General features: G+C 36.3%; 3 protein-coding genes across 3 annotated transcripts in view; 1 reads left to right on the plus strand and 2 right to left on the minus strand.

Annotated features, from left to right (window-relative positions):
• LOC120414096 (chromosome transmission fidelity protein 18 homolog) overlaps positions 1–25,069 on the plus strand; it is a 54,989-nt gene that overhangs the window by 7,734 nt on the left and 22,186 nt on the right. The gene's annotated exons all lie outside the window — the stretch shown is intronic.
• Positions 1–25,069, minus strand: part of LOC120414093 (cilia- and flagella-associated protein 206) — a 32,836-nt gene that overhangs the window by 5,685 nt on the left and 2,082 nt on the right. The window lies entirely within an intron of this gene.
• On the minus strand, positions 14,990–15,971 carry LOC120414094 (microfibril-associated glycoprotein 4-like). Its single transcript, XM_039575118.2, has 3 exons — positions 15,862–15,971; positions 15,241–15,795; positions 14,990–15,183 (listed from the first exon to the last, which is right to left on the minus strand). Exons 1-3 carry the CDS (start codon positions 15,939–15,941, stop codon positions 15,057–15,059), a joined length of 762 nt encoding a protein of 253 aa, XP_039431052.2. The 5' UTR covers positions 15,942–15,971; the 3' UTR covers positions 14,990–15,056.

A 25,069-nucleotide genomic window follows, 5' to 3' on the forward strand; every position in this document is an offset into this window, starting at 1 on the left:
AAATAAATTTCGTGTTTCGATTTTCCAGCGTAAAATTTTGGTGGGAATTATCAAGTACAAAATCCCTAGATTTTATAATTTGGTTGTTTATTTTAGGGTTTTAAATTTTTTTAAGTTTTTAAGTTTAAGCAACGATATTTAAAGTGTTACAAAAAATGTTAATATTGTTTCAGAAATGGCAGAAAAGGTTCCACTTGGCGCAGGTGGGATATGAATCCACAACTGATCAACGGATCAGTAATGCTTTCTGTATTATTCTTTTTTCGTTTAAAATTTTATTCATTATGTTACTCTCTTCTATGTTTGTCGCGATTTTTTTACATGGCGCGGATTTCGCGCGGATTGGGTTTTGAGGTCGGCGCGGATCTGGCGCGGATTTTTTTTCGACTTTTCCGTAACAACCCTGCAAATGGTTGGCTCCGACTCCGACTCCGACTCCGGCCTGCCAACTCTAGCCGACTCCGACTCCGACTCCGACTCCGACTCCAGCTTTCAACAAATGGTTGGCTCCTACTCCGACTCCGACTCCACATATTTTTTATTTGTTTCAAAAGTTAGTCAACTATTATTAGTTATTTATTTTTAAAACATTGATAAAAAAGATTATTTAAATACTCTCTAAGCGTCATGTTTTTCTCAAGAAAAATAAGTTCGAATCACAAAACGAAAAAAAAGTTTCTAGGTTACAAGTTGTATACGTTATGAAAACAGAAATCGAAAAATATCTTCAGTTTAAGAGGCATTTTGAGAAGAACAGTTTTGTAAATAAATTTGGAATTATTTGCTTAACCTCAAATTTGCAAATAATGTATTCAAAGCTTATAAATTTAAATATAAAATTGTTATTTTTGAATGAATAATCAAAAGAAACCTGGCCTTAATGATCTATTGAACTTGAATTTGCTCTTTTTCAGGCTGACATTTATAAGAAGCACAGTGACAGGCACCTTGTTTTTTAAATAACATTTTTTTTTTGTTTTTTTTTTAAGACGTACATGAACATCACACCATGGCTGAAGAAGATTATTATTGCAAATCAATGTATCTGAACAATTTCTTCGTGGAAAGGACGCTTAAGAGGTCCTTTTCAAATATCTGTGACAAGGAAAATATTTTACCCTGGAATTTTTTAATTTATTTTAATTTTAAAAATTAATATACATTAAAAAGGAGGCGCACGATACTTCATGATTCTTCACCTAAAACGAAGCTTTATGAATGATCTTGCGCCTCCATCAAAATATATGAAAAAAAACTTAAAATATAATAAAAACAAATATCCACAAGTAAAATATTTTCTAGGTCACAAGTATTTCATTTTTTTAAGGTACATTGATTTGCAATGATAATCACCTTCCGTCATATTGGCGTGGGACATACAGTATGAAAAAATTCTTACGGGTTGATAATATTTTGATTTCATTTTTTTCAATAATATTTGAAAAATAAATTAAAATCCTACGTTTTCTTCTATACATTTTTTTATTAGTTCATTTTTGTACTGAAGTCTTGAGATTTGTCAACGATCAACGATAATTTGTAACGATATCAAAATAGTTTCCCTAAAATCAACATCAACATTCAATGATTATTTCAAAATTAGTTGCAACTTCTTTTGATATTTTTTGTTAGTTTCAATTATTTTAAATGCAACACTTAGATTTTCTTGTACTCAGTTATAAACAAAATGCGCATGTTGAGTTCCAAGTAAGAGATTGTTATTATCGTTGATTATTTGTTACAAAAGTTAAACTGTCAGTGACTCTTTTTCGATTTCCAAAAACAGTAATTACTATTTGTAATCTTTTTATGTACCTCGTAATTTTTTTCCTAAAAAATGATTTAACTTAAAACCTCCAAGACATTCGCTATCGGGGTAAAAGATGACTGTGTGTGTTCTTTTTTCAGAAAGAACTGGATGACATTTGGTCAAATTTGAATTGGAAGAGCACATAAATATAGGCAAAAGGAAGCAGTCAAGAATCAATTAGATATGTTTGACTATATAACCAATATTTTTTATATATTTTTTTAATTATGATACTACATATTTGGGTAAGAGGTTATCATTTAGTGATTATAGTGAAATAACACAATTAGAGCTTTCCAATAACAATAAAAAGCTTCAAAAACATAATGGCATCTGATAAATCTCTTTAAAAAAATGAAAAAATGGCGACGCATTGCATGCGACGTAAAAAACAATTAAAAACATAAGAAGTTTTGTAAATCAAGCTGTTATATAGTAAATACTGAACAATAAAAAAACATATTTTTTGTTGAATTTAAGATAACTCCGACTCCGACTCCGACTCCGGGTTATCAGAAATCTTCGGCTCCGACTCCGACTCCGACTCCAGCTTTTAAAATTTAGCCGACTCCGGCTCCGACTCCGACTCCAGCTGTTCGAGTTTTGACGACTCCGACTCCGACTCCGACTCCAGGTCCCCAAAAAGACCCGACTCCACCGACTCCGGCTCCGACTCCGACTCCGACTCCACAGCCCTGCCAAAAACCGTCCAACTCCAAGCGAAATTTACTTGTGGATACCGTGGAGATTGTCCCTTATTCCCTTTTAAAAAGTAGAGCATCAACACTTAGCGTCTTCCAAATTCTGTTCCTTGTCCCTGATGCGCGGTGGAGATGGGAGCGACCGGCAATGGACGGCTGTCATGGTGGTGAGAATCTGGTTCAGGTGGAATTCATTCTATTACTAATTATCATTTCGACGTCGTCGTGCTATCATGTCGCACCCGCCATTTCGGCGTTCCGAGAAAAACGCGTTTTAATGTTTGACCTTGAATAAACAAAAACTAGAGCACGCAATAACAAACACGTTTTGTTTGGCAGACCATTCTGTGCAGGAGTCCTGAGATATAATTACAAATGTTTACGGCAGTCTAACTTGTACTTGCGACAAACGCGTTCTGACCTGAAATCCCTTTGGCCAATTGTCGCACTTACATCAATTTTCAGGGAGTGACAAGATAGTAGTCAAGGCACAAAACCCGAAAATAGCGATGCAAGAAGCAAATCGTGTAACAGGCCAGTTTTTTATGGATCTAGACTAAATCGACCCTCCTGAATCCGAATCTGCCTGTTGATTTTCCTGATTCTCAAAGGGAACCGAGATATTCAAGATGGCGTCCAAAATGGCGGCTGAATGGAAAAATCACAATAAAAGGATTTTTAAGTCCAATCAACTACTCAAATTTAACTAAATTGGGGTCGCTGGACTCGAATATGATCCTTAGAATACTCCAAAGTACTCAGGGAATGTGCAATCCAAGATGGCGGCCAATATGGCGAAGTAAGAATATTGGAAATGTTTATACAGAAATGTAACAGGCTATCAACAGGTCAAATTTAACTAATTTGGGGTCGCTGAACTCGAATATGACCCCTAGAATACTCTAAAGTACTCAGGGAATATGCAATCCAAGATGGCGGCCAATATGGCGAAGTTAGAATATTGGAAATGTTTATACAGAAATGTAACAGGCTATCAACAGGTCAAATTTAACTAATTTGGGGTCGCTGAACTCAAATATGATCCCAAAAATACTCCAAAGTACTCAGGGAATGTGCAATTCAAGATGGCGGCCAATATGGCGAAGTAAGAATATTAGAAATGTTTATACAGAAATGTAACAGGCTATCAACAGGTCAAATTTAACTAATTTGGGGTCGCTGAACTTAAATATGATCCCAAAAATACTCCAAAGTACTCAGGGAATGTGCAATCCAAGATGGCGGCCAATATGGCGAAGTAAGAATATTAGAAATGTTTATACAGAAATGTAACAGGCAATCAACAGGTCAAATTTAACTAATTTGGGGTCGCTGAACTCAAATATGATCCCAAAAATACTCCAAAGTACTCAGGGAATGTGCAATTCAAGATGGCGGCCAAAATGGCGAAGTTAGAATATTGGAAATGTTTATACAGAAATGTAACAGGCAATCAACAGGTCAAATTTAACTAATTTGGGGTCGCTGAACTCGAATATGACCCCTAGAATACTCCAAAGTACTCAGGGAATGTGCAATCCAAGATGGCGGCCAATATGGCGAAGTAAGAATATTGGAAATGTTTATACAGAAATGTAACAGGCTATCAACAGGTCAAATTTAACTAATTTGGGGTCGCTGAACTCGAATATGACCCCTAGAATACTCTAAAGTACTCAGGGAATGTGCAATCCAAGATGGCGGCCAATATGGCGAAGTTAGAATATTGGAAATGTTTATACAGAAATGTAACAGGCTATCAACAGGTCAAATTTAACTAATTTGGGGTCGCTGAACTCAAATATGATCCCAAAAATACTCCAAAGTACTCAGGGAATGTGCAATCCAAGATGGCGGCCAATATGGCGAAGTAAGAATATTAGAAATGTTTATACAGAAATGTAACAGGCTATCAACAGGTCAAATTTAACTAATTTGGGGTCGCTGAACTCAAATATGATCCCAAAAATACTCCAAAGTACTCAGGGAATGTGCAATCCAAGATGGCGGCCAATATGGCGAAGTAAGAATATTGGAAATGTTTATACAGAAATGTAACAGGCAATCAACAGGTCAAATTTAACTAATTTGGGGTCGCTGAACTCAAATATGATCCCAAAAATACTCCAAAGTACTCAGGGAATGTGCAATCCAAGATGGCGGCCAATATGGCGAAGTAAGAATATTGGAAATGTTTATACAGAAATGTAACAGGCTATCAACAGGTCAAATTTAACTAATTTGGGGTCGCTGAACTCAAATATGATCCCAAAAATACTCCAAAGTACTCAGGGAATGTGCAATCCAAGATGGCGGCCAATATGGCGAAGTAAGAATATTGGAAATGTTTATACAGAAATGTAACAGGCAATCAACAGGTCAAATTTAACTAATTTGGGGTCGCTGAACTCGAATATGACCCCTAAAATACTCCAAAGTACTCAGGGAATGTGCAATCCAAGATGGCGGCCAATATGGCGAAGTTAGAATATTGGAAATGTTTATACAGAAATGTAACAGGCTATCAACAGGTCAAATTTAACTAATTTGGGGTCGCTGAACTCAAATATGATCCCAAAAATACTCCAAAGTACTCAGGGAATGTGCAATCCAAGATGGCGGCCAATATGGCGAAGTTAGAATATTGGAAATGTTTATACAGAAATGTAACAGGCAATCAACAGGTCAAATTTAACTAATTTGGGGTCGCTGAACTCGAATATGACCCCTAGAATACTCCAAAGTACTCAGGGAATGTGCAATCCAAGATGGCGGCCAATATGGCGAAGTTAGAATATTGGAAATGTTTATACAGAAATGTAACAGGCTATCAACAGGTCAAATTTAACTAATTTGGGGTCGCTGAACTCAAATATGATCCCAAAAATACTCCAAAGTACTCAGGGAATGTGCAATCCAAGATGGCGGCCAATATGGCGAAGTTAGAATATTGGAAATGTTTATACAGAAATGTAACAGGCTATCAACAGGTCAAATTTAACTAATTTGGGGTCGCTGAACTCAAATATGATCCCAAAAATACTCCAAAGTACTCAGGGAATGTGCAATCCAAGATGGCGGCCAATATGGCGAAGTTAGAATATTGGAAATGTTTATACAGAAATGTAACAGGCCATCAACAGGTCAAATTTAACTAATTTGGGGTCGCTGAACTCAAATATGATCCCAAAAATACTCCAAAGTACTCAGGGAATGTGCAATCCAAGATGGCGGCCAATATGGCGAAGTTAGAATATTGGAAATGTTTATACAGAAATGTAACAGGCTATCAACAGGTCAAATTTAACTAATTTGGGGTCGCTGAACTCAAATATGATCCCAAAAATACTCCAAAGTACTCAGGGAATGTGCAATCCAAGATGGCGGCCAATATGGCGAAGTTAGAATATTGGAAATGTTTATACAGAAATGTAACAGGCAATCAACAGGTCAAATTTAACTAATTTGGGGTCGCTGAACTCAAATATGATCCCAAAAATACTCCAAAGTACTCAGGGAATGTGCAATCCAAGATGGCGGCCAATATGGCGAAGTTAGAATATTGGAAATGTTTATACAGAAATGTAACAGGCCATCAACAGGTCAAATTTAACTAATTTGGGGTCGCTGAACTCGAATATGACCCCTAGAATACTCCAAAGTACTCAGGGAATGTGCAATCCAAGATGGCGGCCAATATGGCGAAGTTAGAATATTGGAAATGTTTATACAGAAATGTAACAGGCAATCAACAGAACAAATTTAACTAATTTGGGGTCGCTGAACTCGAATATGACCCCTAGAATACTCCAAAGTACTCAGGGAATGTGCAATCCAAGATGGCGGCCAATATGGCGAAGTTAGAATATTGGAAATGTTTATACAGAAATGTAACAGGCTATCAACAGGTCAAATTTAACTAATTTGGGGTCGCTGAACTCAAATATGATCCCAAAAATACTCCAAAGTACTCAGGGAATGTGCAATCCAAGATGGCGGCCAATATGGCGAAGTTAGAATATTGGAAATGTTTATACAGAAATGTAACAGGCTATCAACAGGTCAAATTTAACTAATTTGGGGTCGCTGAACTCAAATATGATCCCAAAAATACTCCAAAGTACTCAGGGAATGTGCAATCCAAGATGGCGGCCAATATGGCGAAGTTAGAATATTGGAAATGTTTATACAGAAATGAACAGGCAATCAACAGGTCAAATTTAACTAATTTGGGGTCGCTGAACTCAAATATGATCCCAAAAATACTCCAAAGTACTCAGGGAATGTGCAATCCAAGATGGCGGCCAATATGGCGAAGTTAGAATATTGGAAATGTTTATACAGAAATGAACAGGCAATCAACAGGTCAAATTTAACTAATTTGGGGTCGCTGAACTCGAATATGACCCCTAGAATACTCCAAAGTACTCAGGGAATGTGCAATCCAAGATGGCGGCCAATATGGCGAAGTTAGAATATTGGAAATGTTTATACAGAAATGTAACAGGCAATCAACAGGTCAAATTTAACTAATTTGGGGTCGCTGAACTCGAATATGACCCCTAGAATACTCCAAAGTACTCAGGGAATGTGCAATCCAAGATGGCGGCCAATATGGCGAAGTTAGAATATTGGAAATGTTTATACAGAAATGTAACAGGCTATCAACAGGTCAAATTTAACTAATTTGGGGTCGCTGAACTCAAATATGATCCCAAAAATACTCCAAAGTACTCAGGGAATGTGCAATCCAAGATGGCGGCCAATATGGCGAAGTTAGAATATTGGAAATGTTTATACAGAAATGAACAGGCCATCAACAGGTCAAATTTAACTAATTTGGGGTCGCTGAACTCAAATATGATCCCAAAAATACTCCAAAGTACTCAGGGAATGTGCAATCCAAGATGGCGGCCATTATGGCGAAGTTAGAATATTGGAAATGTTTATACAGAAATGTAACAGGCTATCAACAGGTCAAATTTAACTAATTTGGGGTCGCTGAACTCGAATATGACCCCAAGAATACTCCAAAGTACTCAGGGAATGTGCAATCCAAGATGGCGGCCAATATTGCAAAGTTAGAATATTGGAAATGTTTATACAGAAATGAACAGGCCATCAACAGGTCAAATTTAACTGATTTGGAGTCGCTGAACTCGAATATGACCCCCAGAATTCTCCAAAGCACTCAGGAAAACATTTCCATTATTCTAACTACGCCATATTGGCCGCCATCTTGGATTGCACATTTCCTGAGTTTTTTGGAGTATTCTAGGGGTCATATTTGAGTTCAGCGACCCCAAATTAGTTAAATTTGACCTGTTGATTGCCTGTTACACTTCTGTATAAACATTTCCAATATTCTAACTTCGCCATATTGGCCGCCATCTTGAATTGCACATTCCCTGAGTACTTTGGAGTATTCTAGGGATCATATTTGAGTTCAGCGACCCCAAATTAGTAAAATTTTACCTGTTGATTGCCTGTTACATTTCTGTATAAACATTTCCAATATTCTAACTTCGCCATATTGGCCGCCATCTTGGATTGCATATTCCCTGCGTACTTTGGAGTATTCTAGGGGTCATATTCGAGTTCAGCGACCCCAAATTAGTTAAATTTGACCTGTTGATAGCCTGTTACATTTCTGTATAAACATTTCCAATATTCTAACTTCGCCATATTGGCCGCCATCTTGGATTGCACATTCCCTGAGTACTTTGGAGTATTCTAGGGGTCATATTCGAGTTCAGCGACCCCAAATTAGTTAAATTTAACCTGTTGATAGCCTGTTACAGTTCTGTGTAAACATTTCCAATATTCTAACTTCGCCATATTGGCCGCCATCTTGGATTGCACATTCCCTGAGTACTTTGGAGTATTTTTGGGATCATATTTGAGTTCAGCGACCCCAAATTAGTTAAATTTGACCTGTTGATTGCCTGTTACATTTCTGTATAAACATTTCCAATATTCTAACTTCGCCATATTGGCCGCCATCTTGGATTGCACATTCCCTGAGTACTTTGGAGTATTCTAGGGGTCATATTTGAGTTCAGCGACCCCAAATTAGTTAAATTTGACCTGTTGATTGCCTGTTACACTTCTGTATAAACATTTCCAATATTCTAACTTCGCTATATTGGCCGCCATCTTGGATTGCACATTCCCTGAGTACTTTGGAGTATTTTTGGGATCATATTTGAGTTCAGCGACCCCAAATTAGTTAAATTTGACCTGTTGATAGCCTGTTACATTTCTGTATAAACATTTCCAATATTCTAACTTCGCCATATTGGCCGCCATCTTGGATTGCACATTCCCTGAGTACTTTGGAGTATTTTTGGGATCATATTTGAGTTCAGCGACCCCAAATTAGTTAAATTTGACCTGTTGATAGCCTGTTACATTTCTGTATAAACATTTCCAATATTCTAACTTCGCCATATTGGCCGCCATCTTGGATTGCACATTCCCTGAGTACTTTGGAGTATTCTAGGGGTCATATTCGAGTTCAGCGACCCCAAATTAGTTAAATTTGACCTGTTGATAGCCTGTTACAGTTCTGTGTAAACATTTCCAATATTCTAACTTCGCTATATTGGCCGCCATCTTGGATTGCACATTCCCTGAGTACTTTGGAGTATTTTTGGGATCATATTTGAGTTCAGCGACCATAATTAGTTAAATTTGACCTGTTGATAGCCTGTTACAGTTCTGTTTAAACATTTCCAATATTCTAACTTCGCCATATTGGCCGCCATCTTGGATTGCACATTCCCTGAGTACTTTGGAGTATTTTTGGGATCATATTTGAGTTCAGCGACCCCAAATTAGTTAAATTTGACCTGTTGATTGCCTGTTACATTTCTGTATAAACATTTCCAATATTCTAACTTCGCCATATTGGCCGCCATCTTGGATTGCACATTCCCTGAGTACTTTGGAGTATTCTAGGGGTCATATTTGAGTTCAGCGACCCCAAATTAGTTAAATTTGACCTGTTGATTGCCTGTTACACTTCTGTATAAACATTTCCAATATTCTAACTTCGCCATATTGGCCGCCATCTTGGATTGCACATTCCCTGAGTACTTTAGAGTATATTTGGGATCATATTTGAGTTCAGCGACCCCAAATTAGTTAAATTTGACCTGTTGATAGCCTGTTACATTTCTGTATAAACATTTCCAATATTCTAACTTCGCCATATTGGCCGCCATCTTGGATTGCACATTCCCTGAGTACTTTGGAGTATTCTAGGGGTCGTATTTGAGTTCAGCGACCCCAAATTAGTTAAATTTGATCTGTTGATTGCCTGTTACATTTCTGTATAAACATTTCCAATATTCTAACTTCGCTATATTGGCCGCCATCTTGGATTGCACATTCCCTGAGTACTTTGGAGTATTTTTGGGATCATATTTGAGTTCAGCGACCCCAAATTAGTTAAATTTAACCTGTTGATAGCCTGTTACAGTTCTGTGTAAACATTTCCAATATTCTAACTTCGCCATATTGGCCGCCATTTTGGATTGCACATTCCCTGAGTACTTTGGAGTATTTTTGGGATCATATTTGAGTTCAGCGACCCCAAATTAGTTAAATTTGACCTGTTGATAGCCTGTTACAGTTCTGTGTAAACATTTCCAATATTCTAACTTCGCCATATTGGCCGCCATCTTGGATTGCACATTCCCTGAGTACTTTGGAGTATTTTTGGGATCATATTTGAGTTCAGCGACCCCAAATTAGTTAAATTTGACCTGTTGATTGCCTGTTACATTTCTGTATAAACATTTCCAATATTCTAACTTCGCCATATTGGCCGCCATCTTGGATTGCACATTCCCTGAGTACTTTGGAGTATTCTAGGGGTCATATTTGAGTTCAGCGACCCCAAATTAGTTAAATTTGACCTGTTGATTGCCTGTTACACTTCTGTATAAACATTTCCAATATTCTAACTTCGCTATATTGGCCGCCATCTTGGATTGCACATTCCCTGAGTACTTTGGAGTATTTTTGGGATCATATTTGAGTTCAGCGACCCCAAATTAGTTAAATTTGACCTGTTGATAGCCTGTTACATTTCTGTATAAACATTTCCAATATTCTAACTTCGCCATATTGGCCGCCATCTTGGATTGCACATTCCCTGAGTACTTTGGAGTATTCTAGGGGTCATATTCGAGTTCAGCGACCCCAAATTAGTTAAATTTGACCTGTTGATAGCCTGTTACATTTCTGTGTAAACATTTCCAATATTCTAACTTCGCTATATTGGCCGCCATCTTGGATTGCACATTCCCTGAGTACTTTGGAGTATTTTTGGGATCATATTTGAGTTCAGCGACCCCAAATTAGTTAAATTTGACCTGTTGATAGCCTGTTACAGTTCTGTGTAAACATTTCCAATATTCTAACTTCGCCATATTGGCCGCCATTTTGGATTGCACATTCCCTGAGTACTTTGGAGTATTTTTGGGATCATATTTGAGTTCAGCGACCCCAAATTAGTTAAATTTGACCTGTTGATTGCCTGTTACATTTCTGTATAAACATTTCCAATATTCTAACTTCGCCATATTGGCCGCCATCTTGGATTGCACATTCCCTGAGTACTTTGGAGTATTCTAGGGGTCATATTTGAGTTCAGCGACCCCAAATTAGTTAAATTTGACCTGTTGATTGCCTGTTACACTTCTGTATAAACATTTCCAATATTCTAACTTCGCTATATTGGCCGCCATCTTGGATTGCACATTCCCTGAGTACTTTGGAGTATTTTTGGGATCATATTTGAGTTCAGCGACCCCAAATTAGTTAAATTTGACCTGTTGATAGCCTGTTACATTTCTGTATAAACATTTCCAATATTCTAACTTCGCCATATTGGCCGCCATCTTGGATTGCACATTCCCTGAGTACTTTGGAGTATTCTAGGGGTCATATTCGAGTTCAGCGACCCCAAATTAGTTAAATTTGTTCTGTTGATTGCCTGTTACATTTCTGTATAAACATTTCCAATATTCTAACTTCGCTATATTGGCCGCCATCTTGGATTGCACATTCCCTGAGTACTTTGGAGTATTTTTGGGATCATATTTGAGTTCAGCGACCCCAAATTAGTTAAATTTGACCTGTTGATAGCCTGTTACAGTTCTGTGTAAACATTTCCAATATTCTAACTTCGCCATATTGGCCGCCATTTTGGATTGCACATTCCCTGAGTACTTTGGAGTATTTTTGGGATCATATTTGAGTTCAGCGACCCCAAATTAGTTAAATTTAACCTGTTGATAGCCTGTTACAGTTCTGTGTAAACATTTCCAATATTCTAACTTCGCCATATTGGCCGCCATTTTGGATTGCACATTCCCTGAGTACTTTGGAGTATTTTTGGGATCATATTTGAGTTCAGCGACCCCAAATTAGTTAAATTTGACCTGTTGATAGCCTGTTACAGTTCTGTGTAAACATTTCCAATATTCTAACTTCGCCATATTGGCCGCCATTTTGGATTGCACATTCCCTGAGTACTTTGGAGTATTTTTGGGATCATATTTGAGTTCAGCGACCCCAAATTAGTTAAATTTGACCTGTTGATTGCCTGTTACATTTCTGTATAAACATTTCCAATATTCTAACTTCGCCATATTGGCCGCCATCTTGGATTGCACATTCCCTGAGTACTTTGGAGTATTCTAGGGGTCATATTTGAGTTCAGCGACCCCAAATTAGTTAAATTTGACCTGTTGATTGCCTGTTACACTTCTGTATAAACATTTCCAATATTCTAACTTCGCTATATTGGCCGCCATCTTGGATTGCACATTCCCTGAGTACTTTGGAGTATTTTTGGGATCATATTTGAGTTCAGCGACCCCAAATTAGTTAAATTTGACCTGTTGATTGCCTGTTACACTTCTGTATAAACATTTCCAATATTCTAACTTCGCTATATTGGCCGCCATCTTGGATTGCACATTCCCTGAGTACTTTGGAGTATTTTTGGGATCATATTTGAGTTCAGCGACCCCAAATTAGTTAAATTTAACCTGTTGATAGCCTGTTACAGTTCTGTGTAAACATTTCCAATATTCTAACTTCGCCATATTGGCCGCCATTTTGGATTGCACATTCCCTGAGTACTTTGGAGTATTTTTGGGATCATATTTGAGTTCAGCGACCCCAAATTAGTTAAATTTGACCTGTTGATTGCCTGTTACATTTCTGTATAAACATTTCCAATATTCTAACTTCGCCATATTGGCCGCCATCTTGGATTGCACATTCCCTGAGTACTTTGGAGTATTCTAGGGGTCATATTTGAGTTCAGCGACCCCAAATTAGTTAAATTTGACCTGTTGATTGCCTGTTACACTTCTGTATAAACATTTCCAATATTCTAACTTCGCTATATTGGCCGCCATCTTGGATTGCACATTCCCTGAGTACTTTGGAGTATTTTTGGGATCATATTTGAGTTCAGCGACCCCAAATTAGTTAAATTTGACCTGTTGATAGCCTGTTACATTTCTGTATAAACATTTCCAATATTCTAACTTCGCCATATTGGCCGCCATCTTGGATTGCACATTCCCTGAGTACTTTGGAGTATTTTTGGGATCATATTTGAGTTCAGCGACCCCAAATTAGTTAAATTTGACCTGTTGATAGCCTGTTACATTTCTGTATAAACATTTCCAATATTCTAACTTCGCCATATTGGCCGCCATCTTGGATTGCACATTCCCTGAGTACTTTGGAGTATTCTAGGGGTCATATTCGAGTTCAGCGACCCCAAATTAGTTAAATTTAACCTGTTGATAGCCTGTTACAGTTCTGTGTAAACATTTCCAATATTCTAACTTCGCCATATTGGCCGCCATTTTGGATTGCACATTCCCTGAGTACTTTGGAGTATTTTTGGGATCATATTTGAGTTCAGCGACCCCAAATTAGTTAAATTTGACCTGTTGATAGCCTGTTACATTTATGTATAAACATTTCCAATATTCTAACTTCGCCATATTGGCCGCCATCTTGGATTGCACATTCCCTGAGTACTTTGGAGTATTCTAGGGGTCATATTCGAGTTCAGCGACCCCAAATTAGTTAAATTTAACCTGTTGATAGCCTGTTACAGTTCTGTGTAAACATTTCCAATATTCTAACTTCGCCATATTGGCCGCCATTTTGGATTGCACATTCCCTGAGTACTTTGGAGTATTTTTGGGATCATATTTGAGTTCAGCGACCCCAAATTAGTTAAATTTGACCTGTTGATTGCCTGTTACATTTCTGTATAAACATTTCCAATATTCTAACTTCGCCATATTGGCCGCCATCTTGGATTGCACATTCCCTGAGTACTTTGGAGTATTTTTGGGATCATATTTGAGTTCAGCGACCCCAAATTAGTTAAATTTGACCTGTTGATAGCCTGTTACATTTCTGTATAAACATTTCCAATATTCTAACTTCGCCATATTGGCCGCCATCTTGGATTGCACATTCCCTGAGTACTTTGGAGTATTTTTGGGATCATATTTGAGTTCAGCGACCCCAAATTAGTTAAATTTGACCTGTTGATTGCCTGTTACATTTCTGTATAAACATTTCCAATATTCTAACTTCGCCATATTGGCCGCCATCTTGGATTGCATATTCCCTGAGTACTTTGGAGTATTCTAGGGGTCATATTCGAGTTCAGCGACCCCAAATTAGTTAAATTTGACCTGTTGATAGCCTGTTACATTTCTGTATAAACATTTCCAATATTCTTACTTCGCCATATTGGCCGCCATCTTGGATTGCACATTCCCTGAGTACTTTGGAGTATTCTAAGGATCATATTCGAGTCCAGCGACCCCAATTTAGTTAAATTTGAGTAGTTGATTGGACTTAAAAATCCTTTTATTGTGATTTTTCCATTCAGCCGCCATATTGGACGCCATCTTGAATATCTCGGTTCCCTTTGAGAATCGGGAAAATCAACAGGCAGATTCGGATTCAGGAGGGTCGATTTAGTCTAGATCCATAAAAAAATGGCCTGTTACACGATTTGCTTCTAGACACGAAAAATGAGCACCTTTTTTGATTTCGTGCCTTGACTATAGCACGACAAGATTGAAACTTCTTTCATATGAAGAGCGACAACAATGCACGGAGTTTTTTCGGTTTTTATTGAATATCTCAGGATTGGAATCGAATTTTGGAGATCTGTGAAGGTCAAAAGGTGAGTCATTGTTAGCTGCACAAAATGGCGTCCTTAACTCAATTTGGCCCAAAATGCACGTACGACAAGTTAGCACGACTGCGACTGCGATTTTAATGAGCAACTTGGGCTTAGATAATCATCACATTACATGGCGAAATCCAGTCTCCAATCCGCTAAAATTACCGTCTCCTAGCAAAGCGAAGAGGTCCAAGAATTTTTTAAATGTATGTGGAGTAAAACCAGAACAGATACTAGTCTCAATATTAGGACATCTGATCTAATTCGTTTATTTCATTTAATTTAGGTTAAGTAGGAATTAGTTGATAGCTCTGATCATCATTCGCGAGGTCTTCAGTCCATAATAGTAACCTCTGAAGGATTTCCAGCACATCATCGTGGCGAAATCTGTTACTGTTCCTCTGACATAAGCTCCATTAAGGTTGCTGAAAATGTAAAAAATGCAGCAACCAAATTTAAATAATCCTTAGAACAATCATTACCTTTCGTGACAAGCCGCATACCACCATGCCCCTTGATATTTAACGGCACAAGCCCCATCCTTAACCAAGTCGTTATCCACATCCAAGGTAGAAAACTTCATCCCTACTTGATAATTCAGCGAATCTCCCGCAGTTCCGGAGTAAATTCCTACACTTTTCAACGTGTACTTCTCCTCCGGACCTGCCACCGAAAATCGACTATATTTTGCCACCGCCTGGTAACCATTCCAATCGTCCATCAGAACTACCAACTCGTACTTTTTCGAATACGTCAGCTCGTGGATCTTCTTCAGTCCTAGCCAAAACTCTCCCTCCATGCTGCCAAATCCTTCCTCGTACTGTTTCCAACCCCGGTAGAAGTTAACCGATCCATCGTAGCGATTCTGGATGACAGTCCATCCCCCTCCTTCGTAATCTTGATCGCAGAACACTCCAAACGGCTCACCGAAGCCCGGTTGAGGTTGGATGATCTGGATGCCCGATTTCCGATAATGAGAATCGGCACAACACTGCGGTAGGTCGGAGTACATGCCCTTAGTTTCGGCTAGGTTGTTACTGAAGTATAAGAATTTTTTTTTTGGTCAATTTATCTTTTGCACAGGTGTTTTGAAAAACTCGAACCTGCATTCTACTGATGAAACTTGAACTTGAACTCCTACCAAAAGAGCGAACAGCGCCAACAATGTCTTCAACTCAGCCATCTCAAATGAATGAAATTGGATGACTTTAGAACATAACTTTATATACAAATTAAGAATCCAAACTTTTAGAGATAAAGACATGATAAGATAAGATTTATGTAATACAATTGCAGTTTTCGTGCTTTCGCTACGAAACAATGAGCACATTTGCAACGCAGAATGAAAACAACCTTGAAACACTTTGTGTGATTTACAACGTTTGTATAACCTAAACTCTCCAGTTTGAGCAAAAGGGGCAACTTCCATACAAATTCCTCCTTTTTCTCGAGCTTGAGAGTTTACGTGTTATTGCTAGGGAATTGTTACGCCCGTTTCTTTGCTATTCAACCAAAAAAAGTTTACACTCAAAAAAATGAGTTCGCGTAAACGTTAACAGAGTTCATGCCACCGGGAACCAGGAAGAAAACTTTTCAACTTTTATAGTGCATTGCTCCATGAAAGTGAACAGTTTTCTTCCTGGTTCCCGGTGGCATGAACTCTGTTAACGTTTACGCAAACTCATTTTTTTGAGTGTATGTTTATCATAAAATACTGCGTTTTGAGACTGTATTTGGTTTGCAGTCTAGCCGGTTTTGTTTATCCCATGCTCTATCCCGTTCCCACTCCTCCCATTCACGATATCGCCCTATTAAAAGTAAGAGAGTAATTTTACACTCCATCGAAAGACATGATCGGTGATTGTTCATCTCGGAAAATCCCGACGGCGCAGGGAAATATTTTTCAAACTTCCAAGCCCGTTTTCTCTACTTGTTCAAAATACGTATGGGACATTAACATGATAATTTTTCATGTAAATCAACGTTGTTAACGATAAAATCATCGAGGCTCGATAACGATAGTTCTATCGTTATCGTCGGGACGATTTCAATATTTTCAATATTTTTGTAATTCGGAATTTAAAAATCGCTGTATCTTGAACCCGTTGCATTGTATCAAAAAGTGGTCAGAGACAAACTTGTAGGAAATTTGACGGGCTTTCTGAAAAAAAAATGCACTGAAAGAAAAAAAACACCCCACTTTTATGAGTTTTTTTGCTTTCAAAATTTTAAAGTCAATTTTTTTTGTTCGAAATTTTTGTAAAAAAAAACAAGATGTTACAAAAAGTATCACGAAAAATGTAGGATGGAGCAACTCACCTAAAAAAATACAAAAATCATTTACCAAAACTGTTTTTTTTAAAGTGCTCTGAGCGTCAAAATTTTCAAAACCCGCAAACGGGAATTTATTCTCCAGACATTCTATATATAGACGTCGTCGTGCTATCTTGTCGCACCCGCCATTTCGACGTTCCGAGAAAAACGCGTTTTAATGTTTGACCTTGAATATACAAAAACGAGAGCACGCAATGTAAACAATAACAAACACGTTTTGTTTGGCTGACCATTCTGTGCATTGTCCCGAAGTTTGGTTGAAGTTGGTTGCTGGAGTCCCGAGTTATAATTACAAATGTTTACGGTAGTCTAACTTGTACGTGCGTCAAGCGCGTTCTGATCTGAAATCCCTTTGGCCAATTGTCGCACCTACATCAATTTTTAGGGAGTGACAAGATAGCACGACAAGATTGAAACTACTTTCATATGAAAAGTGACAAAAATGCACGGAGTTTTTTCGGTTTTTGTTGAATATCTCAGGATTGCAATCGATTTTTGGGGATCTGTGAAGGTCAAAAGGTGAGACATTGTGAGCTGCACAAAATGGCGTTCTCAACTCATTTTGGCCCAAAATGCACGTACGACAAGTTAGCACGATGGCGACGATATATAAAAAATGTCGATGGTTTTTTTTTCGAACGCGAATCAGTTCAATACGGAGCGTCGGATCGAGGTGCTCTTTGTTGCGTTGGGTTCGTATAAGCCCAAGGAAGGTTTATACGCTAACTAATTAAATAAAAAACTAACACTTTGGCCACTCTGGAGCCGATTCCGGAGCATCGGAAAATTGTATGGAAAAAGTTACGTAAAATCAAATTTTAATCACAGGAGGCTGAATAAGCAAAAAAGCAAAAAACGTCAACAAACGAAAAAAGGCAGAACGAAGTTTGTCGGGTAAGGCTTGTTTTACATAAAAGCCCCCATATTGACATTTGTCCTAAGTCCAAGCCTTGTGAAGTTACAGCGGTTAAAAACATGTTAGAAAATTGTTTTTCTGATGGTTTTTGACAATTTCTATATGACAGACTTGATTTTTCAGTCTCGTAAATATTTTAACCGGCAAGCTCGTCCAATTTCCTATAAGATTGTCTTTGACCACATTTATAAATACTTGAAAGTATATAAGGGGTATATAAGAAGTGTATAAGAAAATACTCTTTAGTTTTAAGCTTTTCTATTTCTATCCTTTTCCTTAGTAAATCTAGAAGGTTTTTTTTTAATTTTTCCTTCTCTTGCCAAATCCATTGTTAGAAAATCCAATTACATCAAAATGAATTATAGTTCAAATCATAGTTGAAAGGAACTCCAAAACTCTATTAGGTTATAAGAATTACGAAATTGTGAATTGATTATTTACTAATAAAAACTAATTGAATTGAATTGAAAGAAAATACTTTTTACTAAAAAATCACCCAAAATCAGAAGCGACTGCAGGCAAAAATGTCAAAGGTTGGTTTGAGCACACACTTAAACTTTTTTCAAAATCTGTTTTCAGGGCATTAACATATTCCTTTTCATCCATTAACAAAACAAATTTGAAGACATTTGGTTGTATCATTGCCGAGATATAGCTATTTAAAGTTAGCAGTTTCAAAAAACGGGTGCCACGATATCTCAACATTATTTCGACCAAATCGGCTCAAAATCAAGGTGAAGACTCGTTAAACCGGTCCCGTGTGCATGACGAAGGCCGATTTTCAAAAAGTTTATTTTTAAAAAAGATAAAAATATGTTTTCTGTTATTCATATAAAAAATCGCCAGTTTTTAATTTTTGTATTTTTTTAAAATTCAAAATTTCAAAATTAGGCTTCGTCATGCACACTGGATATGTCTTGGGAGTCTTCACCCAAAATTTCAGCCAATTTGGTCCGTCCCATCTCGAGATATCGTGGCACCCGTAAATCAACTTGGTGTTTTGAGAAAAACGCTCACAAAGTTTGACAGTTCGCTTTGGGCATGACAAATCTGAGCTTAAATCGTCTCTAACTCAGTTAAATCATGAAATACCTTCATGAAACTTTCAGGAGTGATTGAAAATCATCTTTTAAGTGGAATCAATAAATTTTCTGTAATATGAAATTTTGTGATTTTCTACATGTTGATGGATGTAACCCCTTAACCTTAAGAGCAATTCTCTGAGATTTCGGTCATTCAATTTTTTTTGTATTTTTTAATCCAGCTGAAACTTTTTTGGTGCTTTCGGTATGCCCAAAGAAGCCATTTTGCATCATTAGTTTGTCCATATAATTTTCCATACAAATTTGGTAGCTGTCCAAACAAAAATGATATGTGAAAATTCAAAAATCTGTATCTTTTGAAGGAAGTTTTTGATCGATTTGGTGTCTTCAGCAAAGTTGTAGGTATGGATATGGACTATATGAAAAAAAATGATACACGGTAAAAAAAATTTGGTGATTTTTTTATTTAACTTTTTGTCACGAAAACTTGATTTGCAAAAAAACACTATTTTTAATTTTTTTTATTTTTTAATATGTTTTAGAGGACATAAAATGCCAACTTTTCAGAAATTTCCAGAATGGGCAAAAAATCTTTGACCGAGTTATGATTTTTTGAATCAATACAGATTTTTTCAAAAAATCGAAATATAGGTCGCAAAAATTTTTCAACTTCATTTTTCGATGTAAAATCGAATTTGCAATCAAAAAGTACGTTAGTGAATTTTTGATAAAGTGCACCGTTTTCAAGTTAAATCCATATTTAGGTGACTTTTTTGAAAATAGTCGCAGTTTTTCATTTTTTAAAATTAGTGCACATGTTTGCACACTTTTGGCAAAAATATTTTTGAAGAGCTGAGAAAATTCTCTATATTTTGCTTCTTCGGACTTTGTTGATACGACTCTTAGTTGCTGAGATATTGCAATGTAAAGGTTTAAAAACAGGAAAATTTATGTTTTCTAAGTCTCACCCAAACAACCCACCATTTTCTAATGTCGATATCTCAGCAACTATAGGTCCGATTTACAATTTTAAAAGATGAAACATTCGTGAAATTTTCCGATCTTTTCGAAAAAAATATTTTCAAAAATTTTAAATCAAGACTAACATTTCAAATGGGCGTAATATTGAATGTATGGCCCGTTTGAAATGTTAGTCTTGATAACATTGAAAATATTTTTTTCGAAAAGATCGGAAAATTTCACGAATGTTTCATGTTTTAACATTGTAAATCGGACCATTAGTTGCTAAAATATCGACATTAGAAAATGGTGAGTTGTTTGGGTGAGACTTAGAAAACATCAATTTTCCTGTTTTTTAACCTTTGCATGGCAATATCTCAGCAACTTAGAGTCGTACCAACAATGTCCGAAGAAGCAAAATATAGAGAATTTTCTCAGCTTTTCAAAAATATTTTTTTCAAAGGTGGGCAAACATGGGCACTATTTTTAAAAAATGAAAAACTGCGACTATTTTCAAAAAAGTTACCTAAAAATGATTATAACTTGAAAACGGTGCACTTTATCAAAAATTCACTTAAGTACTTTTTGATTGCAAATTCGATTTTACATCGAAAAATGACGTTGAAAAATTTTTGCGACCAATATTTCAATTTTTTTAAAAAATCTGTATTGATTCAAAAAATCATAACTCGGTCAAAGATTTTTTGCCCATTCTGGAAATTTCTGAAAAGTTGGCATTTTACGTCCTCTAAAACATATCAAAAAATAAAAAAATTAAAAATAGTGTTTTTTTGCAAATCAAGTTTTAGTGACAAAAAGTTAAATAAAAAAATCACCAAATTTTTTTTACCGTGTATCATTTTTTTTCAGTGTAGTCCATATCCATACCTACAACTTTGCTGAAGACACCAAATTGATCAAAAAATTCCTTCAAAAGATACAGATTTTTGAATTTTCACATATCATTTTTGTATGGACAGCTACCAAATTTGTATGGAAAATTATATGGACAAACTAATGATGCAAAATGGCTTCTTTGGGCATACCGAAGGCACCAAAAAAGTTTCAGCCGGATTAAAAAATACAAAAATTAAAATTAAAGAAAAAAGACCGATTCCGTAGAGAACTGCTCTTAACCGATTTGGCTTAAAATTTGTAAAAATACTTATTTTTACCTAAGAAATCGAATCAGAGGGTATCCCTGATGTCGAGATTTTTTATTGTCACCCTAGTGTACAGTAGGGTGCCCAGAATATGGGACTTTTTCTCAAAACCTCGCTCCACAAGCTGAATATTGTTCCTTGACCTATTCTAGGACTCTGGACCAAATATGAGCAAAATCGGTCATCATTTACCCATTGATACACGGAGGTGAAGTTAGTATGGTAAAAATCGAAAAAATGTATGGAAAATCCAAGTTTCTTACGGTTTGGTCTGCACGGTGCGCTACTTCCATCCGAATATTCCCAAAAGTGAGATTCTTAATGAAAATTTAATGCTCTACAACTTTGTAGAACATACAAAGCTGTAAAACTCGATCCTGAAAAGTTATTAGCGATTTAAAAAAGTCATTTTTGTATGAAAAACATTTTTTACACCAACTTTAGGCTCGGGTATCAATGTGTTAATCTCAAACAATTTCGCTCAAAATTTGCAGAAGACTAACATTTCAAATGGGCGTAATATTGAATGTATGGCCCGTTTGAAATGTTAGTCTTGATAACATTGAAAATATTTTTTTCGAAAAGATCGGAAAATTTCACGAATGTTTCATGTTTTAACATTGTAAATCGGACCATTAGTTGCTAAAATATCGACATTAGAAAATGGTGAGTTGTTTGGGTGAGACTTAGAAAACATCAATTTTCCTGTTTTTTAACCTTTGCATGGCAATATCTCAGCAACTTAGAGTCGTACCAACAATGTCCGAAGAAGCAAAATATAGAGAATTTTCTCAGCTTTTCAAAAATATTTTTTTCAAAGGTGGGCAAACATGGGCACTATTTTTAAAAAATGAAAAACTGCGACTATTTTCAAAAAAGTTACCTAAAAATGATTATAACTTGAAAACGGTGCACTTTATCAAAAATTCACTTAAGTACTTTTTGATTGCAAATTCGATTTTACATCGAAAAATGACGTTGAAAAATTTTTGCGACCAATATTTCAATTTTTTTAAAAAATCTGTATTGATTCAAAAAATCATAACTCGGTCAAAGATTTTTTGCCCATTCTGGAAATTTCTGAAAAGTTGGCATTTTACGTCCTCTAAAACATATCAAAAAATAAAAAAATTAAAAATAGTGTTTTTTTGCAAATCAAGTTTTAGTGACAAAAAGTTAAATAAAAAAATCACCAAATTTTTTTTACCGTGTATCATTTTTTTCAGTGTAGTCCATATCCATACCTACAACTTTGCTGAAGACACCAAATTGATCAAAAAATTCCTTCAAAAGATACAGATTTTTGAATTTTCACATATCATTTTTGTATGGACAGCTACCAAATTTGTATGGAAAATTATATGGACAAACTAATGATGCAAAATGGCTTCTTTGGGCATACCGAAGGCACCAAAAAAGTTTCAGCCGGATTAAAAAATACAAAAATTAAAATTAAAGAAAAAAGACCGATTCCGTAGAGAACTGCTCTTAACCGATTTGGCTTAAAATTTGTAAAAATACTTATTTTTACCTAAGAAATCGAATCAGAGGGTATCCCTGATGTCGAGATTTTTTATTGTCACCCTAGTGTACAGTAGGGTGCCCAGAATATGGGACTTTTTCTCAAAACCTCGCTCCACAAGCTGAATATTGTTCCTTGACCTATTCTAGGACTCTGGACCAAATATGAGCAAAATCGGTCATCATTTACCCATTGATACACGGAGGTGAAGTTAGTATGGTAAAAATCGAAAAAATGTATGGAAAATCCAAGTTTCTTACGGTTTGGTCTGCACGGTGCGCTACTTCCATCCGAATATTCCCAAAAGTGAGATTCTTAATGAAAATTTAATGCTCTACAACTTTGTAGAACATACAAAGCTGTAAAACTCGATCCTGAAAAGTTATTAGCGATTTAAAAAAGTCATTTTTGTATGAAAAACATTTTTTACACCAACTTTAGGCTCGGGTATCAATGTGTTAATCTCAAACAATTTCGCTCAAAATTTGCACAGATGCTTAAAATAACCCAATAAACCGTTTTCCGCTTGTGGAGCAGGGGGTCACTTTTTTCTGGGCACCCTAGTGTACAGTAGGGTGTAATATCAAAATCGATTTTCCAGCAGCACAGCATTTTTTCAGTTCCTTTTGGGGTCCTAAACAACTCCCCAAAGTTTGGGAATGATTGGTTTAGTCCACACTTTGCGCAAAGTGATTCAATTTTCCATATAAATTTGTATGGAAAAAATCATTTTTTTGAATTTTAATATTTAAAAAATCCAAGTTTCACGCTGTACCAAAACCGGATTCATATTCGGATGCTCTGGAAGGTGCTCTACAACTTTCCCGAAGAGAGTATGGTGCTAACTTTCTCCTATAAAAAGATACAGCGTGTTCAAAACTCGTCTAAAACGTGTTTTTTGCTCGAAAATCACGTTTTAGACGAGTTTTGAACACGCTGTATCTTTTTATAGGAGCAAATTAGCACCATACTCTCTTCGGAAAAGTTGTAGAGCATCTTTCAGAGTATTTGAATATGAATCCGGTTTGAGTACAGCGTGATCCGTGAAATTTATAAATATCAAAATAAAAAAAAATGGTTTTCCCCATACAAATTCCTATAGAAAAATGAATCGCTTTGCGCAAAGTGAGGACTGAACCAATCGGTCCCAAACTTTGGGGAGTTGTTTAGGACCCCAAAAGGAACTGAAAAGTTGCTGTGCTCATTAGATTTGGACAATTTTATTTTTTTTCCATACAACCATATTACGCCCTAGTGTACAGTCATCCCACATATTCGGAACGGTTTACAGATCGATCAATGTTTAAAAAAAAATCATAGAAAATCAATAGTTGAACATAATGATTTGTATTTACCTTCATGTGAAAGCTTTTCTTGTAAACTTTCGAATGATGTATCGAGCGATTGTAAATTTTTAAGTTTTATAACGTCATTTTCCCGTCGAATTCCCGGACGCTTCGAAACCCGGACACCTCATTTAAAGTTTGTTTGAACGCTGTAGTTAATGTCAAAACAGTTAAATAAAATAAAATTTTAAGATTATCAAAAATGCGAAACATTTCACGTGAAATATTTCATAGGCGTCCGAAGCACCGGGAAGGCAAAGCAGAAATTTATTATTTTGATTTCCTTAAATTCTAGGAAATTTTTATATAAAATATCGATTGTATTGATGTAAACAGCTAATTTGAGACCTAAAGAATGCCATTCACTAACATTTCAGTCCAAATTTGTGCGATTCATTAGCAAAATCGAATGTCCGGAATTCGAAGCAAAAGTGTCCGGATTTCGAATCAGCTTTTATCAGTGTCCGGGACTCGAAGCACAACAAGTCATTTTAATTTTCAAATTCTGATGAAAAATTGTTAGAAAAGACATATTTTGCATGCTTTTGCTTAAAACTGACTGTTAATACTACATCCTGATGATATTTCTTCATTTCCAACTTATTACATGATTTTTTGTCAGCTATACTGCCGCTCAAATCAAGTCCGTCCCATATGTAATTTCGTCAATTTTGAGGTAATCATGCAGTTTGGTTCAAAATCATGTTAACTATCAGAAAAACCAATAAAATGTAATACTTTGTTCTAGAAAGCCTGAGAAAATCCACTTTTTCGTGAAATTCTAACACGTGGCCTTATGGGCGGGACAACTTTGACACGCGTTTTTCTCGGCTTGCTGTTTTTACATATGGGACGGACACGATTAGAGCGGTAGTATAACGAAAATGATATGCTACTAAGTGTCCGGATTTCGAATCATGACGTTATCCATTTTCTAAAGAAAATTATGACCCTTGAAATTCGGAACACATTTTTCTTACGGATGTAAACAAACTTTGATTCTCTCCAGAAGTACACATTGAATACA

This window comes from Culex pipiens, chromosome 2 (genome assembly GCF_016801865.2).
Source record: "Culex pipiens pallens isolate TS chromosome 2, TS_CPP_V2, whole genome shotgun sequence".
Taxonomy (NCBI): domain Eukaryota; kingdom Metazoa; phylum Arthropoda; class Insecta; order Diptera; family Culicidae; genus Culex; species Culex pipiens.